This window comes from Halichoeres trimaculatus, unplaced genomic scaffold (genome assembly GCF_033239565.1).
Source record: "Halichoeres trimaculatus isolate MK-OKI-2021-1 unplaced genomic scaffold, fHalTri1.1 fHalTri1_scaffold_22, whole genome shotgun sequence".
NCBI lineage: Eukaryota > Metazoa > Chordata > Actinopteri > Labriformes > Labridae > Halichoeres > Halichoeres trimaculatus.
This window is the reverse complement of record NW_027437200.1, coordinates 20,994,548-21,014,559: the sequence shown is the minus strand read 5'-3', so window position 1 is coordinate 21,014,559 and position 20,012 is coordinate 20,994,548. Positions and strand designations below refer to the sequence as shown.

The window sequence follows — 20,012 nt, the reverse complement described above, 5'->3', positions numbered from 1 at the left end:
TTGGTACTGTTGAGTACCTGTACTGATTGCCAGGTACTTTATCATCTCAAATGTGCAAATGTGAAAGTTATGCATCCTCATTTGCAACGTTTGTAAAGTAAGTGTTTCTCAAGTAGGTACCTACACGGCTCACTTTAATACAACAAATATAATTCGTCATTTGTAGGGATAGACCGATTATGGGGGCCTATATTTGGCTTTTTGAAGCATATCGGCATCTGCCTGTTTTTTTAATCCGATGGCCGATAAGAAACAGATTTAAAACTGTGTTGTTGTCTGTGCTCCTCTGTCTGCAGTCACAACTCAGTACGACAGCACTGTCCCACCCACAGTACAATCTGATTGGTTACAAGCAGATCCATGGCTTGGGAAACAGCCAATCAGCAGTTATTACAGTTATTGCAGTTACATTGAAACTTTGGAAAACTTTGTTCACTGTAGAAAACTTGAGCTATTTTTTTTTTTAAGATTTAATTTAACTTAATAAAACATGTTGCTGAGCCTGGGAGCTGTTTAATAAACTCATGCTTAAAGGTTTTTGAATGAAGTTAAGTGTTGGAGTTTGTACTGTTCAAAATTTTGACACCATTGTTTTCACTATGACTGCTAATTAATATCAGCTTCATATATCGGGTATCGGCCTCCTTGACTACAAATAATCGGTATCGGTATCAGCCCAGAAAAATCTGTATTGGTCTATCTTGATGGAATCACAAAAAAAGTAGAGGATTTATCAGAGAAAGGTATCAGATTGGTGTGGAATGGTATCGGCAAAACATACGAATCACGAAAAACTGGGATCAGATCGGAAGTAAAAAAAATCTGTATTGGGACATCCTTACAATCAACGTGTGCCACAAGCTTTACCAGAAATCTGGCTTACAAAACATTGACTAGACCAGCTCCTTCTTACCTGGGGTCCCTCATCCAGGTCTACACTCCTTCTGGTCCACTACCCTCTGCTTGTGAAAGACGCCTGGTGCTCCCAGCCCAGCACGGCTCCAAATCTCTAGCCAGACTCTTCTCCTCTGTTGTTCCCAAATGGTGAATGAATTACCAAACTCTGTACAATCCACAGAGTCCCTTTCTACTATAAGAGATGTCTGAAGACTTATCCTTGCAGGGGTAGAATGAGTCAGAAGGTCTCAGACCCAGTTCGTGGTCAATACTTAGTTATGACCACATTATTCAATATGAGGGGAAAAAAAATCTTCTTTTGCTTAATGGCAGCACCTGCCGTTTTCCTCCTGTCTTGTCACTTTGGACAAAAGTGACTGCTAAATTAAACAGAATTGTAGAATTTCTTAAGTATGAAGTTGATGTTTATATCAGGGGAGGTTTTCAGGTGTTATGTGGATGAATATTTTTAGGTAACTGTCTTGGTAAAAAAAGAAAAATGGGCTCAATATCAACACTAATTGGGTTAAAAGATGCTCAAAGATGGATGCAAAGAGACTTTGGACCAAAAAAAAATAATAATAATAATCATGTTTTCCTGAAGTACTTCCATGTTTTCTTTTTCATATTTTGACAGACGTAGGAAAAAGCTTCATTTTACCATTTATTAAGCTCTGTGAAGGTTTCTCCCATACAAGAAATACTACTGATTTTAATTTTTAATAGTTAATCATATTTGGGACTCAGAAAGCCATTTTTTGTTATTTTGTGATAAGAAACCGAGCAATTTTTCTATGTCAGTCCTTCTTTATTCACTGCTTCATTTAAATACAAGTGATTTTTTTTTCTTTGTGTCAAATTCAAAAGCTAAAAATTTACCTGATGCTTATATCATTCTTGTATAATGATGTGGACGGTTTGACGAAGCTGTGCGTCAGTTATAGAATGATAATGAGTTTAGGGGAGAGCGCGGGGGAAGTTAATAAAAAAAGGAGGTAGAAACTCTCCTTTCTTCTGTCAGCAGCCTCCTCTGCTCTGCCATCGATCACCATTACCAGAGAGAGGAGGAGACGCCAGGTTACTTAAGAGAGGAGATAGGGCGGCGCTGGTGCCATCGAGGAGGAGGAGGAGGAGGAGGAGTGAGTTACGGTGACATGATGGAACGTGTACGACATGAGTTGTCCTTAAGTGAAGGAGAAAGAGGGTAGAGGACGATGAGGGAAGGAAAGAGGAAGGATAGATGTCATGATGTAAGGAAGTGTTAAGAGGACGAGAGTGAGAACAGGAGATTAAAGGAGGTGAAAAGCTAAAAGGGACACGGTGTGAAGGTTGTTGAAGGGACTGTTTTCCTCCTTCGCTGAGCACTTAACACAATGTTTTGCCTGTTTGATACAGGAAGGTCATACCTCCCTCGATGGACTGTTGTCAAGGGAACTATAGGCACTTTCCTCTTAAAGCTACAGGCAGTCACACATTTACACATGATACCTTCAGTCTCAGACACTCTGAAGCTGTTTATCAAGCAAACAATTGGGGTTTAAATCATAGTAAATTCCATCTTGCTAGCAGCTTGGGCTTAGTGATATTTTAACTAGAATGCTAACAAATTTTAGCCTAGAGTCTAAAAGCATGCCAACATTTTTTCACTAATTTATACCAACTATAGTCAGAATACGGTGACTTTCTCAGCCAAAGTTTTGGATGTACTATAAAATGACCTTAAGATGGAACCATATGAAAAGTCATCATAATGTTTCCTCGGGGAATTTTAAATGGGCGCACCAATTATCCCATCCGTCCACTGAAGAACTGTTGAGATTTTTTTGTTTAAAGGTGCCATATTCTGCTCCTTTTCTGCAGTTTAATCTGGATCATTGATGTCTTCATGAAATGGTAGTAACATGTTTTGGTCCAAAAAGCCAATAAATCAAGCACAGCAGCATTGTTTCCAGGCTCTCATAGCCCCTCTGTTCAGAACGCTCTGATTTAGTGGGCGTGGCCTTCATATGTAAATGAGCCACCGCTGATACCACCCCGCTCTTCCACGTCACTGAGAGCGGTGCCACGAGCTCCGAGTGCACAATGTTTAGAAAACAGTGAAGCTCGTTTACCGTAACATTACAGGCTAAAACAACAGGCTAACTGCAGATAAAGTTAGCATCCTGAAGCTAACACAGAGACAGGGGGGACACTGAGGAAGAGCTCTTCCATCTGCTCCACAGCACACAGCATTTAAAATACTCACATTTCCAGGGTCCCAGGTTTGTTGGAGGATGGTTGGTAATGCGCCTGGATTCAGGACCAGTCTATTGGCTAGCCCTCTGTTGGACTGTCCAAAGTTGGAAAAGCAGTCGGCCGTGAAGTGACTAGCACACACATGCACAGTTTTACTGAGTGTAGCTGGAACATTTCCTGATAAATGAACTCTAGACACTTAGTCTGTCTTCTTCTGAGATGGGAAGCTTGAGCATGGAACTATGTGGCTGTTTACAGCCAGAAACAGAGCAGTGATGGCTCTTTAACTTTGGCATTCTCTCTCCGGTGGACCAATCAGGTGAGACTTGCTCCTGATTGGTCAAAAAAGAAAATTGCTGACGTTGGCAACTCCCCAAAATCCAAACAGCTCGTTTTAGGTCAGGATTTTACATTCACAAGCTCTACTAAGAACAAGTTTGGTCATTAAATATCACATTTTGTGGGCTGGGAGGAAAGACAAAGACCCACAAATTTCACTAAAAGACTTAATTAAGTGATTTTTGCACAATATGGGACCTTTAAAACTCAAAGCAAAAGATGAAAAAGGACCATTCCCATTCGCCTTTAAAGGAAACATCTTCTGGGGACCGGGAATACAATGTGTTGTTGCCAAACCATCAAGTGGGTGTTGTGATGGGTCAATGGCACCTTTGACCCCCTGGTGGTGCTAGCACAAAAGAACAGAAGCTTTAGGATTCATCCTCTGAGAAGCATGATATACAACATTAAATGGCAACAACGGTGGAAGTTTGTGGTTGGCTTTTGCAAGGAATATTGTTTGAAATGTTTGGCTTTGCAGTTTTCGAAAGTCCTTTTTCTAAAGTTTCTTAGAATACGGGCATTGTCCCGCCCCTTAATCAGGAGCAATCATCTTGACATTCTTGTTGTTTTAATCAACTTTGTTTGGTTTTGTTTGTTTGAATTGCCATCTTTAGAAATAACACATTTCAAGTTTTTCTTCATGAAGAAATATTTCACTGACCTTTAAATGCATCAAGAGCCAAACTCTAGAAAAACTCTTTTGTTTTTCCTCCGGGTTGTTTGGTATTTACTGTTATCTTATGTGTGTTTGTGTGTGCCGCCACATCTGTTATCTCCGTCAGACGCGCTGCCTTTGTTTATTCAGACTGGCCTTTTCAGAATGTCAGAGGTCAATCTTCCCACAGACATTATTGAACCGTTCTTTCATCCACCCATGCAAATAAACAAACAAGGAGCAGTGACTGCTGGGAAAACGCCAGGTGCTACCAACCAAAGGGCCATTAAACATTTATGTAGTGGGGGGAAGAGAGAAGGAGGTTGAACCATGAAGACGTGTCTATAATTTATGGATTTAGTCATCTCTCTTTGACTGACCGACCAACGCTGGGAGATGTTGGAAAAACAGTTTTGTTTTTATTTTTTAGGGAAATGGTGGAAATATGACTCAGCACCCAGTTTGTAACATCAAACACGTAAAAACCAAAAAACTTCAGCAGAGAGATTTTGTTTGGACATCTTAAAAGAAAAACACATCCAGAGAAAGACTCCTCACTCTTTGTTTCCTCTTTTTCAGAACTTAACACAAAAGCAGAAGTGTAACTACCGTGAAAAATGTGTTTTTCTCAACAGAAGTGGAGTGTTATCCCTCCAGGCGTCCTTCTCTAAATACATTTGGGAGCCGGCAGCCATTGGAGGAAGTGCAACTCGAAGCACTTCCACATTGGCTTTACGCTGAATTGTGGCTGCGGCTCGGTTCAGACAGAGTCGATGGAAGAAAAACAGAGTGTACGTGCGTCTCTGTGTGTGTTATCAATCATGTGATGTCGGACATAAAGCCAATGCTCAGGTCTACAAGGTCAACAACACACTGACACACTTTGGAAAGAAATATAAAAAGTAGATTTATGTCTAAGTAAAGAAAAGAAGACTATTAAAAAACTAAAGGTTGAAATATAATAAACTTTTCACATCATTGGTCATTTGAAAATTATTGATGGTTCCTCTAGGAACTATTTCTTTGTCCACAGTGGCTTTTCTCAGTTTCTTTCAAGGTCATCTAGGAACCTTTTCTTTGTCCTCAGTAGCTGTTCTTAGATTTTTTAATAGTTCCTTTAGGAGCTTTTTCTTTGTCCTCAGAAGCTGATCTATGATTCTTTATAGTTCCTGTAGGAGCTTTAGCTTGTTTTCAGTAGCCGATCTTAGATTCTTTTTAGTTCCTCTTGAAACTTTTTCTTTGTTCTCAGTAGCTGTTCTTTAATTCTTTTAAGTTCCTTCTTGGAGCTTTTTCTGTGTCCTTAGTAGCTGTACTTAGATTCTTTTTGGTACCTAAATGAGATTTTTCTTGTTTTCAGTAGCTGTTCTTTGATTCTTTATAGCTCCTCTAGGAGCTTTATTCTAATTTTTAGTAGTGGTTATTTAATTCTTTTTAGTTCCTCTAGGAGCTCTTTCTTGTTTTAGTAGTGGTTCTTTAATTCTTTTTAGTTCCTCTAGGAGCTTTTTCTAATTTTTAGTAGTGGTTCTTTAATTCTTTTTAGTTCCTCTAGGAGCTTTTTCTAATTTTTAGTAGTGGTTCTTTAATCCTTTTTAGTTCCTCTAGGAGCTTTTTCTAATTTTTAGTAGTGGTTCTTTAATTCTTTTTAGTTCCACTAGGAGCTTTTTCTAGTTTTTGAGTAGCTGTTTAATTCTTTAAAGGTCCTCTAGGAGATTTTTCTTTGTCCTCAGTAGCTGTTCTTTGATTCTTTTTAGTTCCTCCAGGAGCTTTTTCCAGTTTTCAGTATCTGTTCTTTAGATTCTTTTTAGTTCCTCTAGGGGCTTTTTCTTTGTCCTCAGTAGCTGTTTTTTTTATTTTAGTTCCTGTAGGAACTATTTTTCTGTCCTCAGTAGCTGATCTTTGATTCTTTTTAGTTCCTCTAGGAGCTTTTTCTTTGTTTTCTGTAGCTGTTCTTTTAGTTTAGTTCCTGAAGGAGCTTTTTCTTGGTCTCAGCTGCTGTTCTTAGATTCTTTTTAGTTCCTCTAGGAACTTTTCCTTGTTCTTAGTAGCTGTTCCTTAGATTCTTATTGTTCCTGTAGGAGCTTTTTCTAAATCTAAGTAGCTGTTTTTAGATTCTTTATAGTTCTTCTTGGAGCTTTATCTTCGTCCTCAGTGGCTGTTTCAAATTTTGCTGAAAAGTTAGCCCCTGTTTTAGTCCATCTACAGCGATATTTTTGGTTCAGTTCAAAACAAGACACAGCATGTTGTCACTCTTTTCTCAGATATTATATTTGATGTTTCTCATATTTTTGGTAAATTACCAAAATCTATCAAAATCTCTCAAAATTATGATATATTTATATATTTTTTTATCTGAGACGTAATCCTAAACACTCAAGTGTGTTGTTCCACGACTGAAAACGGTCCTTCACAAATCAATTTTTCTAGTTTTCTAAAAACTACCATGCTCAACTTCTTTCTTCAAAGTTCTTTAGATCAGAGGAATCTCATTGTTTTGAAGCCGTTATTGAATATTTAGAAAAGGTTGCCTTCCTTTGAGGCTTTGGGCTTTTTATGGGATTTGGTTCAACCTTTTAAAAAAATGAAGAAAAGTAGCAGCTTTGAGGGAAACTGGGACCAAAAATTCTGATGAAAAAAAGAACTTGAAGATTAACGGCGTTCTTGAATTTACATTAACTTCCAGAAAATGAGACCTGAAGCTTGTATTTACACAAACCTGAACTATTTACTCTGTTTGATCATTTTTCAATCCACAGTTTTCCAGTGAGGCTGAATGTAAATAATGAAATGTGGAATCAGACGCACAGCTTATAGCCGGCTGCATTAGAAATGTCGAAATGACTTATTTCCCGCAGCGTGTGCGACTCTTTGACATTCAGCGGATAAAAGCGTCTTGTGTTGTTTTGTGAAGTTGTTGTTTTGGCTCCAGGAGATTCAGATCCCACTGAGGATTAATCAAACTCCTGCCTGAGCTGGACCCCTTAAAGGGCGAATTGGTTGTGTGTTTTTTTCCATTATGCGTCAGACGGTAATTATATCTCTGCTGCTTTTAGGTGTGTAATTAATTCTGTAACATATTGGATTCTGTTTCTCCATTTTTCATTCTGCACCATGAGAAACAAAAGGTGTTTGCCTGTTTTTCTGCTGCTCTGTTGAATCCTCCGTCTCTTGCCTCTTGTGTTCAGATTGATGTTAATGTGCAGTGACTGCCCAGATGTGGTGACAGGCTGTCAAGAAGTGAGAACCAGACCAGGGGGAACAGCCAGCTGTCGTGACCTTAACCGTGTCAGTCCCCTCATACTGTCGATACGCTGAAGAAACCTGATTGTTTTTAAGTAGAAGTCCCCCTGGTGTTTATATCCAGTAACTGCACATCATAAAAATACACCTTGGATACTCATTGCAAGGTTATCTCAAGGGAAATTTGAATGTGTGCAGTTATAAGGTATGCAGGCATCGATCCATGAAGCAGCTAATTAAGAGAGAACAACACCATGATTCTGAGACATTCTGCTTTCTTTTTAACACGTCTCTATCTGTGTAGGTTTTGACATATCATTTAGGATCTGATTCATAATGGATTGGAGGTGATTTAAGACCCTCTGGATGCTCTAACCCACCGCCGTAATGTCTGCTCGTGAAGGCCCCTGTAGTGTCGTAAACATTAACTGTCTTGTCCTCTCTGTGATGGATCTCTCTCTGACTGAGCAGGTTCAGCGTGATGTTAGCCAGACAGACGACTGAGGACATCTGTGACACTTCACTCTGCGTTAATCACACGACAGACATGACATGAGCAGGTTTTTGGGTTAAAGATACAAAAGTTTTACCCTATTTTATCTTTTCTCTGGCTCTATCTACACCACGTACTAACTGCTGCTAGCTAACAGTACTTTTGGCTATTTTCAGTGTAGGCAGTTAGCAAATGGTAATGTCAGCTAATTCCAGTTGTTAGCTAATCTGAGCTGTCAGATGACATAACTTCTAGAAAACTAAGGCTAATCTTAACCTTTTGTCACAGCTTTGAGCCTAAATCACTGTCAGCTAACAGCAATGTCAGCTAATTTGAGCTGTCAGATAACATAATTATTGTTTGTTCAATTCCCGGAATCTAACACTTTTTTTAGCCGATTTTAGGCATTTGCTAGTTGAACTGTTAGCTAATAGCTAATAAAGCATGATTCTGACATCTGGGTCTCTACTGTTGTAACTTTTACTAACCAACTCCTTGTGAACATCACTGTTAGCTAATGTCAGGGACATTACTTTTGGCTTATTTCAGCTGTTAGCTAACATCATTGTGAGCTAAAGTCAGCTAATGTAAAGTTTAGCTTATTTAGCTGCTAGATAACTTAACTGTTTGCTAATTCCAGCTGTTCTCTAACTTTTTTTTTTCATTGGAGCTATTAGCTAATATTAATGAAAGCTCATTGAGCTGTCTGCTAACATTAACCAAAGGCTAAATTGAGCTGCTAGCTTATGCTATTATTTGCAAATTCAAGCTGTCAGTGTTATTAAATTTTCACCATCTAACATTTTTTTTTAGCAAATTTTAGGTATTAGCTAGTTTCACTGTTAACTAATGGCTATAAAAGCATGATTCTGGCATCTGGGTCTCTACAGTTTTAACTTTTACTAACCATTTAGCTGCTAGCTAACTCAACTAATTGCTAACTCAAGCTGTGCTCTAAAATTTTTTAATTGAAGCTATTAGCTTATATTACTGTAAGCTCATTGCAATGTTAGCTAATTTGAGCTGTCAATCAAACTTTATCCTAGGTGTCAGCTTTTTTTTTCGCTTGCTGAGTCAAGGTGTCAGTGTTGTTATTAAATTTTCAGCATTTAACATTTTTTTAAGCTGTTTAATGTGTTTGCTAATTTTACTATTAGCTAACGGCTAATCAAGCTGTTACTTGTTTCTAACACCAGGGTCTTTACAGTTTTAACTTTTATTAAGTAACTCCTTGTGAACATCGCTGTTAGCTAATGTCAGCAACATTACTTTTGGCGTATTTTAGCTGTAAGCTCACATTATTGTGAGCTAAAGCCAGCTTATGTAACTTTTAGCTTATTGAGCTGCTAGCTTACTCAACTGTTTGCTAATTCCAGCTGTTCTCTAACATTCTTTTAAATTGAAGCTATTAGCTTATACTACTGTAAGCTCATTGCAATGTTAGCTATTTAATGGTATCATTGAGCAACTCATGCTAAAGTTACCGTCAGGTAACATCAGCTGCTAGCTCATATAATTTTTGATTGATTTCAGCTGTTAGCAAAACTACTATTGGGTAGTTTCGCCTGCAGTTAACATACCTCAAGCTAACATGCTCTGTCTCATAGCAGCTGTCTTAAAGTAAACTTAGCTAACAATACACCTTGCCACCTGTATCGTTATCCCAGATTAACAACTATATTTCAACACCTTTGGCAAATTTAAGCTGTTGTTTAATGCCAGAAATACTAATAGCTAGCTTCAGCTGCGGCTAACATCATGCTAAAGGTAATATTAGCTGTTTCAAGACCTTTGTGATACAAACATCTGGGTCCCAACAGCAAAAATATTATCTGTCTGTTTTACACTATCCTGTTTGAACAACATAACTCTTAGCTAATGTCAGTTAGCATGCTAACATAAGCATTAGCCTGGAGTTTATGTTTCTTCTGATGTATTAACAGCACCATCGATTTGTAATGCTAAAAAGTGTTTCAAGCTGAGTTTGAGGTCTTATTCAAGACCCGAAACCAATTAATCTGGAACTTCTTAGGAAACAAATTATGTGTGAAGCTCATTTTCATTAATTTAAGCTGTGCTAATGAACTGTTTCCAGTTTTTAGCCTCTCTGTTGTGATTTTATTTTGAGGGATTTTCATGGTCTGATTTCTTTGTGAAACAAAGAGAGATGTGGTTTTGTTTTGGTCTTTGAATCATCTCTCCAGCTCTTCTGTCTTCTCTGTGTTTTTTTTTTTATTCAGTCTGACTCACTTCTTAATCACTACCCATTTTCTCCCCCCCTGCTTCCCTAATGGCTCAGCTCAGGTGCTTCACTCCCATCCAAAATCGACCTCTGGCACCCACCCTCTTCTGCCTCCTCTCCACCTTGATTTATCCACTCGATTCCAGCAGGTGTACTCGCTGGCTGCACTTAGCTGTCCTTTCCATCAAAAGAAAAAAATTGATTTGTTTTTATTCATAGCTTCAGCCTCTCTTGGACACTTCTATATTTGAGAAAGCCTCGGGACATCTGCGAGACGCTCCGGGTGTTTGTCGCTGAGTGTTGCAGCGGTTGCATCAGCAGTCGGGGCCACATGTCCATTACACCGCTGAGATGTGAGCGCTGTTGAGAAAGATGAAAGGCTGCGAGTGTGTTAAAGGGGATTTGCAGGGCAGGTGAGACGAGAAGGAGGGGAGGATGGAGTAGACGCAATTTTTCTGTCTGCCTTTAATCTTTGAAGGTGGTGTTACAGGTCTGAGTTTGTGTTTCAGCACTTAAGTGTCACTTATAAATCCCTGCCCTGTCTGGACTATTGATCTTTGTTGCACTTTTAGCCATTGTTTCCATTATTGATTAGGCTGATTGCTTTTTGCCTATTCTTTGCAGGCAAGGATTAAAGAGTGATAGCGTTTTACCCCTGGGAAACAAATTCCAGACACTCAGATCCTGACATTTTTCACTTTCTCACAAGTTGAACAAAAAAGAGATTGTCTGTGTCAAAACAAATCCATTTGGCTTACAGTGAGTCTGCAACCCCAAAATAGAGGTGCCAAAAACAAGCTCTCCCCTGCTGTGGGGATATTTTGATAGGCCAATCTGAAAAAGTTCAAAAACAAACCAGTAAAGGCCTAAAATGCTTGATTTTCCTGGTTGCTTGAAAGCTATTAGCTTACATTACTGTTAGCTAACGGGAATGTTTGCTATCTCATGATATTGACACCTCTGTCTCAGCAGTGACTGTTTTTATTAACCAACTCCATGCTAGCATTTCTTTCAACTAGTGTCTGCTGCAAGTCAACGTAACTTTTTGTTTATTTTAGCAGTTGGCTAATCTTTCTATAAGCTAATATCAGCTGTCAGCTCTCATCACTGTTAGCCAGTAACATTCAGCCGTTAACTGACATCAACGTTTGCTAAAGTCAGATGGTAGCTAACATTACTTTGACTTATTTCAACTGAAAGCTCAGGTAACCGTTTGCTTAGTTTAGCTTTTAACTGACATTATTGTTTTCTAATGTCAGCTACTAGTTTACATTATTTCTTGCTAATCCAAGCTATAACCAAATATCTCTTATAGCTTATTTCAGCTATAAACTGACAAGTAATCATTACTTTTAGCTAATTTCAGCATCAAGCTAATGCTACTTAAAGCTAACCTCAGCTGTCAGTTTATGTCACTGTAAGATTATGTTACTGTTTGGTCATTTTGGCTGTTAACTAGCATTACTGTTAGCCTGTTTCAGGTGATAGCTCAGGTAACTGTTAGCTTATTTTAGCTTTAAACTGACATTATTGTTTGCTAATGTCAGCTACTAGTTTACATGATTTCTGGCTAATCCAAGCTATAGCTTAATATGTTGGCTAGCTTATTTCAGCTATGAACTGACAAGTTATCATTACTTTTAGCTGATTTTAGCATCAAGCTAATGCTACTTTCAGCTAACTTAAGATGTCAGTTTATGCAACTGTAAGATTACGTTACTGTTATCTTATTTTGGCTGTTAACTAGCATTACTGTTAGCTTGTTTCAGCTGAAAGCTTAAGTAACTGATAGCTAGATTTAGCTTTTAACTGACATTATTGTTAGCTAATGTCAGATACTTGTTTACATTATTTCTGGCTAATCCAAGCTATAACCAAATATCTCTGCTGGCTTAGTTCAGTTATTAACTGACAAGTTATCATTACTTTTAGCTGATTTCAACATCAAGCTAATGCTACTATCAGCTAACTTCAGCTGTCATTGTATGCAACTGTAAGATTATGTTACTGTTTGGTCATTTTGGCTGTTAACTGGCATTACTGTTAGCTTGTTTCAGCTGAAAGCTTAGGTAACTGATAGCTAGATTTAGCTTTTAACTGACATTATTGTTTGCTAATGTAAGCTACTAGTTTACATTATTTCTGGCTAATCCAAGCTATAACCAAATATCTCTGCTAGCTTATTTCAGCTATTACCTGACAAGTTATCATAACTTTTAGCTGATTTTAGCATCAAGCTAATGCTACTATCAGCTAACTCCAGCTATCAATTAATGCAACTGTAAGATTATGTTCGATAAGTAACTGGCATGACTGTTAGCTTATGTCAGCTGACGGCTAACATTATATTTAGCTCACTCCAGCAGTTAGCTGGTGTCACTTTAGGCTAATTTTAGCTGTCAGCTAATGTGACTGTTAGCAAATTACATCTGTTCTCAAGTCTTTTTTAATATTAGCCAGTCAGTAAGCTAATGATACAGTAATGTAATTATCAATTAGCTGTACCTACGCTAAAATTAGTATTGGCTAATTTCATCTGTTAGTGGATGTTATTATTCTGTATTTTCAGTTATTAGCCAATATCAGTTTTAGCAATTTCATGTTTGATATTGGCATCAAAGTCACAGAAGTTGCAATTTTCATCAACCAGATCCTTGCTAACGTTGCTGCTAGCCAATGTCATCTCTTCTCTATAATTATGTTTAGCTTATTCCAGCTGTTAGCTTGTATTACTGTTAGCTGGCCTTGGTTAGAGGCCTGTCTGAAGATTTGATCCCTTAGCTTGTGGTTATCCAACTTTTATCTTCTCTCCTTATATTAAAAATTAAAATCTAATTTTAAGTTTTCACAGTTAAAACATCTCAGTATGAATACTGCATTCCTCTCCTCTCCTCTCATCCTCTCTTGAACGATAAGCCACTTTTCCTTTTTTTAATCTCGCCATGTCAGACATTTAATCCCTCAACTCTCTGTGTCAGCTTCTGTCATCCCCGCATCTTTCCCCTCTCTGTCGATGTGTCCCTCAGTTTTCTCCCTTCATTTCTCCTCTGTCTTCATTTTCTGTCTGCTCGCTTGTTTCCTCTCCTCTGTATTCATCACTGTCTCTACATCTCTTATCATTTCCCCCCATCTCCTCCGCTGTCGTCTTTGTCTTTTCCCTCTCTCTGCTCCTTTGTTGGCTCGTCTGTCTCTGCCTCTCTCCTGCTGATCATTCTCTGACGTGATGGTCTATCACTTTCTCTCATATTACGCCTTTGTTTTCTCTCTGATTTCCCCCAGCAGACTCCTTCAGGTCTATTTTAGTGTTTTACTTTCTGCCTCTGAATCCCTCGGGGTGAATTATTGAGCGGACTGACCCCTGACTGCACAGCTGCTGTTTGGGTGTGGTTGTGTTTCCTTTCTCCAGAAGCACATCACTTCTTTAATCACAGATCCATAACAGACTTTTATGAAGTGATTCAAGGATCTTTTACCATATCAGAGAAAAACTTGGGTTTATTTCCAAGTAGGTTTTCAGTGTTTTTTGTCTTGGTGGCTCATTAGGACATAAAAAGACCTTCATATGTCTCAGGCAGAAGACAGCCAATTATTTTTCTTTTGCAAGTGTCTGTGTGCTGAGAGTTGGCTCCAGTTGGAAAAAGACTCTTACAGAAAAAGCAAATGTTTTCAGTCCAATGTGGGCTCAGTTGAATCTTCCTTTTTCTTTACACAAAGCTGCACTTAAAGCCTTTTCAAGTGACACTTGTTTCATTCCAGCTCCAGTAAAAGCTCCACTGCAGAGCCAGGAAGTGGCGATGACACATTATCAGTCCGGTGTCAGCAATGATGTCATACATTTATTGGAGTGTGGACAGCTGAGGGACCCCAAATGAACTGAGTTTATCAGGTTCTAGAAAGATAAAGCAGCAAAATCAGGTGTTTAAAGTTTAAGTGCAAAACTATGCAGTTCAATTAGTGGCCACTAGAGGCTGGTACCAAAAACTGAAGAAACCCCATTAAGCCCTGTGTTAAAAGGCCACATAAACAGCTGAAATAAACTCAAACAAAAACAGGATTTCGTCCTAAGGGTTCATTTCTGTGTTGCTTTTAGCTAATTTCAGCATCAAGCTAATGCTGCTATCAGCTAACTTCAGCTCTCAGTTTATATAACTGTCAGATCATGTCACTGTTGTGTTATTTTTGCTGTTAACTGACACTATTGTTAGCTTATATGTTTATTACTATGTTTAGCTAACTCAGCAGTTAGCTGGTGTCACTATAAGCTAATTTCAGCTGTCAGCTAATTTGACTGTTAGCAAATTCCATCTGTTCTCATGTCTTTTTTATTATTAGCTACAGTCAGTGAGCTAATTATACAGTAATGTAATTATTGATTAGCCTTAAGCTAACATTTGTATTGGCTAATTTCATCTTTCAGCGAATGTTATGATTCTGTATTTTCAGTTATTAGCTTATGCTACTGTAAGCCAATAGTAATGTTAGCTATCTTGTGATATTGGCATCAAAGTCACAAAAGTTGCAATTTCATCAACCAGATCCTTGCTAACATTGCTGCTAACCAATGTCAGCACTTCTCATAGTAATGTTTAGCTAATTTCAGCTGTTAGCTTGTCTCACTCTTAGATGGCATTGGAAACAACGAATTGGCAAAACACGTTACTTGCTAACTGTGTGAAACTTGAAATGCGGATGTGTATGCTTAGGCTCCAAAATTCACATTCAGATTCCCTTTATTAGAATAGTATAACAAATCATCACAATTAACCCAGGTTGAATCTGAATTTCCAATATGGTTTCTGCCGTCGTCGGGTTAAAAAACATCTCATTGTAAACCAATGAGTGATGTCACTAGGATGCTGTCAATTTTTTTTCTTTTCAGTGTTTGGATAAAACTGATACAAACAACTGTCACAGTCATAAATCCTCTGTTTATGTAGTTAAATATATAAAATATTTGTAAAATTTTACATATTTGTTGTAACAGTTTTTAACTAAACAGGTTATGATAGGTGGTTCTTTCTTATCAATACTCAGACTATAATAATATCAAAAATTGTGGACGATACACAGAAAACACTTCAAAGACATAGCATTAATATTAATTTAACTCCCTTTGAAGACCAAAATGAAGAATCATTACCTCCCTTAAGGCTTCCATATGGGACTGTTTTTCTGGCTGGGTATACCTAAGAGACTGATGACTCTTTATTTACTTGTTTATTTTTTAAGGTTTTGGGGCTTTTATGCTGTTATTAAGAGGACAGAAAACTGTAGGAGGGAGCTTTAAGTTGGAGGTCATAGGCTAAACCAACTCCTGATTTTGTAAATTTTAAGTTAAGCTTTCAGAAATACATGAGAAATACATGAGATGAACCCATGTGTCTTAGAAGTCACTGTCGGATGAAGTCTTTCCTCTATTGGTTGCATTGATTGAATTACAGCAGACTGCTGACGTAATATTTAGCGCCACAGTGATCCCTGATACATTATTTACCCTCCACAGTTTGCCAGATATCAGTTTACAAGGAAGAGCCCAGTCTGGGTTCCTCGCTGCCTCGTTCTTTGTTTACTTTCTGATCTCTTGTGCTCCGATTATTAATAATGTCTGCACGGTGAATATTCATGTGTCAGTAAGTTTTCCTTTAGGACACATTGACGTCTCCTAACCTGAGTTTCTTTGTTCATCCACAGACTCTTTAATCTGACTCTGAAGAAGCTGATCATGCTGAAGGAGCTGGATAAAGACCTCACCTCTGTCGTCATCGCTGTCAAACTGCAGGTATGAGACGCTTCTAGATTAAGACAGACACCAACACTTAGTGTTGACGTTACGATCAACCTCATCCTCCCAGAATTACCAGTAGTTTCAACAAATTATAAGTGTTTTTACAAATTAAGGCCTAAATTGTTGGTCATATGCTGCCAATAGCATGGGCTGTAGCAGCAGTTTATGGCTACTGCTCTACTACCTGGATGAAAACAAGCACAGAAGTTGTGCAGGACAATTTGGCAGTATTTTGATGTTGAAAATCCATCAAATCTGATTTTTGGTTCACTCTTTGAATTTTCAACAATTTTCAAGACTCAAAATGCAAATGTTTAACCTTTATTTCACTTTTTTTCTCAATTTTTCTTTATAAACAAGTAATTCTTTTTCATTTTAGAGGTGAGTTGTAACTCAAAAATAACTTCACTTTTAATGTTTCCCTTGTAAAAAATAAATAAACTGTCAAACAAAAAAAAAAATTAATACTAGAATCTGAAAGACTTTGAATTTTAAACTGTTCGGAAATTAAACATCATATAAATAAAAAGGTAAAAAAAAAAATCAACAGAATATTTGATATATTTAAAAGTATCATATATTTAATATGGCCCAGACTTCAGAAGGACAAACAAGCAAGGTAGAATGCAGGTAGTGCCCTCTACTGTTAAAAGTGAATATTGCAATACAGTTTTTATTTAATTGTTCAAATCCACCATTGCAGATGTCATCAATTTTCTATTGTTAAAGTAGCCACCAGGCATATGCTAACCTGCAAGAAAGACCAAAGGCTGGTGGTGCTAGCTCTGCTAGCTTAAGACACACTGAGATAACAAATTTGGGATTATTTACCCAGCAGACTCAGATTCTGTGATTAGCTGTGTTGTAAATTGTGCTAAATTCTGACATATTCTGATTGTTTCCTTACCTTGAAGCTGAGTATATGAGGCAGAATTCAAATTTCTAGGTCAGTGACCTAGAAAATTAACCATTTTCTGGTTATTGGTATCAACGTCTTTTTAAGCCCTGACGCTGAAACCTGTAAAAAATAGTTTTCATGTCCCTTTGAAGATTTTTTTCAACATTTTTTTAATAGACTGTATAAAACATGGACATAGTCTCCCCTACGTCAAACGTCTGTTTATGTAACGAAAAACGAAGCAGATCGGCTATCGCAGCCATATTGGTAGTGGCAAGGGCTTCACGTACAGCTATAGGGCGCCTGTCGGTCACGTGACCTGAGCTGTGCCTCTGATTGGGCAAACTCAGGATTTTAATATCCTCTGAACCGCAGAGTTAGAAAAAAATTCACCCCAGTACAGTGTGTGCCGATAGTAAACGTAGCGACTCAGACAGGAGATGCTTTTTGAACCAGGTTGTAAATAAGTTAATTTCTACTTTGAAAGCAGACTTAACTTTCTACAAGCTTACTCAGCAAAACTGTATTTCAGGAGTTTATTTAGTTGACTGTAAAAGTGACAGATGACCTCCTTTTTTATCCCTTCAGCTTTCACTTCCTGTAATGGTGTTTAGTTTCTGTTGAGTCAGGGTTTTTGCGTCTGGAAACACTTCCTGCTCTGTGTTTACAGTTTCATGTTTTCTGAAATTCCTCCACAGTGGCGTACAAAGATAAAGCTGTTTAGTTTCTGACAGCAGGGAAAGCCAGAAGTAAACATCAGATTTGACACCAGGAGACTTGTTGTTGATCCCTAAATCACTTTAAAAATGGAGATTAAGACGTTTATTCTCATGTATTTTGTTTATTGTGTTGTTTATGTCTCCTGTCTTGCGCTGTCTTTCTCCGTCTTCACTGGAGGAACCTGTGAAAATGAACCGATGCCACATAATAAACTCTAAGTTGTTTAAATTTGTCTGTAATGGTCTGGCCTCGCTCCCAGTTTCTCCTCCTTGGCGTGCTTTCACTTTTCACCATCTCCGTCTTGTTTCCTATCTGAGTAAACCAATAAAGAATCTGTTGTTTCTGGAACATAACACACTGTAAGCTGTTGTAATTCTTCTCCACATGCTCCATCTCCCCTCTCCTCTCCCTCCTATCAGTCAGTTTCCTCCTCTTCCCTGACCTCCTCCGCTCCCACGCTCCTCTCCCTGCGTGCGGTTGATGAGAGTTCATTATTTTGACTCTGCTGGCATCGGCCCCAGCATGCTAACAGTAATCTCCTCCATCTTTCCCACTTCACTTTCCTTCACTTTTAACCATCTCCCTTTTGTCTCCTCTCTCTGTCGCCGTCAGGGCTCGAAGCGGATCCTTCGCTCCAACGAGATCCTGCTGTCCTCGGCGGGGCTGACAGAGACCGACCTGCAGCTCACCTTCTCCCTGCAGGTAAAGATCCAGCCCCGTGAGGTGGCTGTCACTCAGAGATGAACACAGGCTTTTGTTCTTGTGCTTTTTGATCGCAGGAATGTGCAAAAATAACAGGTCTTTTGACTAAAAATAGCTGTACCCACGTCAGCTCTGACTGTTAAAATATCAAAACAGATAAATGATTCAGATATCACAGCTCTGGTGTCAGTTTTAACACTTTGGGTTGCTTTGTGATCACCTTCATGAAGTCAGAAAGTCAAACTTTGTTTTAGCTTGGAGGGCTTCAGTAGTAATCAAGAAAACAAAAGTTAGAAAGTGTATAGAAAGTGCAAAAAGCTCCATAAGAAAATAGATGATGACAGCTTGTCCATCATTGTCCAGTCAGCCAGCCTCCACCTCCACAGGGTCCAGGACTGAGCTTCTTCAGCAGTCTGTTCAGTCTCTGTCTCCTGGATCCTGTCTGCTCACAGCAGGTGAAGCTCCTCCAATGTGGCGTTGGTGTCTGATGTTAGCTCTGTTAGCCATTGCTTGTTTCCATGTGATATTTTTACTACTTTTTCTCCTGTGTTTGTCTGGAGATCCTACATGTAACCATGGCTGCATTGTTTACATGTGAAATCAGCTGTTAGCAGCCTGTAGCATGTCAATGCTAACTGGTGCTAGGCCAGATTTTCCCCACAAGGTGAGGAAAAGGAGGTGAGGATGACGTGCTGGTTCTCAGGTGTGAGCTAAGAAGCGACGACATGGACCTGTCCTTCCATCCATCGTTACTGGGAACATAAGATTAGCTCTAATAAGATGGACGAGCTAGCTATGCTAACCCAGCAACAGAGGGAATACCAGAGGGCAGAGTAGCATCATGCTATTCACAGACATGGCTAACAGAGCTAACACCAGACACCAACGCCACATTGGAAGAGCTTCACCTGCTGTGAGCAGACAGGATCCAGGAGACAGAGACTGAACAGACTGCTGAAGAAGCTCAGTCCTGGACCCTGTGGAGGTGGAGGCTGGCTGAACTGGACAATGATGGACAAGCTGTCAGCATCTATTTTCTTATGGAGCTTTTTACACTTTCTATACACTTTCTTACTTTTGTTTTCTTGATCGCTGCTGTGACTTCAATTTCGTTGTACTTGTTACAATGACAAAGTTCTATTCTTTTCTATTCTTCTGGTATTCCCTCTGTTGCTGGGTTGGCATAGCTAGCTCGTCCATCTAATTGGAGATAGATCTTACGTTCCCAATAACGATGGATGGAAGGACAGGTCCATGTCGTCACTTCTTAGCTCACACCTGAGAACCAGCACGTCATCCTCACCTCATTCTCCTCACCTTGTGGGGAAACATCCGGCCTAGCACCAGTTAGCATTGACATACTACAGGCTGCCAACAGCTGATTTCACGTGTAAACAATGCAGCCATGGTTACATGTAGGATCTCCAGACAAACACAGGAGAATATCACAAATGGGCCATAAAAATAAATGAGCCACTGCAACAGGGCGGCGCCTAGCAACAGATGTTAAATAAGGGGGAATCTTTGGTATTCATCCCTTGGGGACCAAGAATATTTGTGGATAGGTTTTCATCCAACTACTGTTCAGACTTTTTTGTCAAACCCAGGAATTTCAAGCTTGTAGGGAGTAACGAGTTGGATGATAAACAAAAATGATTGGGTTTATCCTCTGGGGAGTATGAAATTTCATACATATGTTGGCCTTATCCACTTAACAGTAACAATGTCGGGTAAAAAATATCATATGGTGCCCTGAAAGGAATGTTGTCCTCTGAGGAGCGTGAGGAACAGTTTGTGTTTTCCACC

General features: G+C 38.8%; 1 protein-coding gene across 1 annotated transcript in view; it reads left to right on the top strand.

Moving 5' to 3' along the window:
- The window catches only part of pacs1 (phosphofurin acidic cluster sorting protein 1), an 89,794-nt gene that overhangs the window by 39,781 nt on the left and 30,001 nt on the right, over window positions 1-20,012 (top strand). The window contains exons 2-3 of the mRNA XM_074699266.1: window positions 15,793-15,880; window positions 18,117-18,206. Coding sequence (XP_074555367.1) covers window positions 15,793-15,880; window positions 18,117-18,206 — 178 coding nt within the window. The remainder of the gene's footprint in view (window positions 1-15,792; window positions 15,881-18,116; window positions 18,207-20,012) is intronic.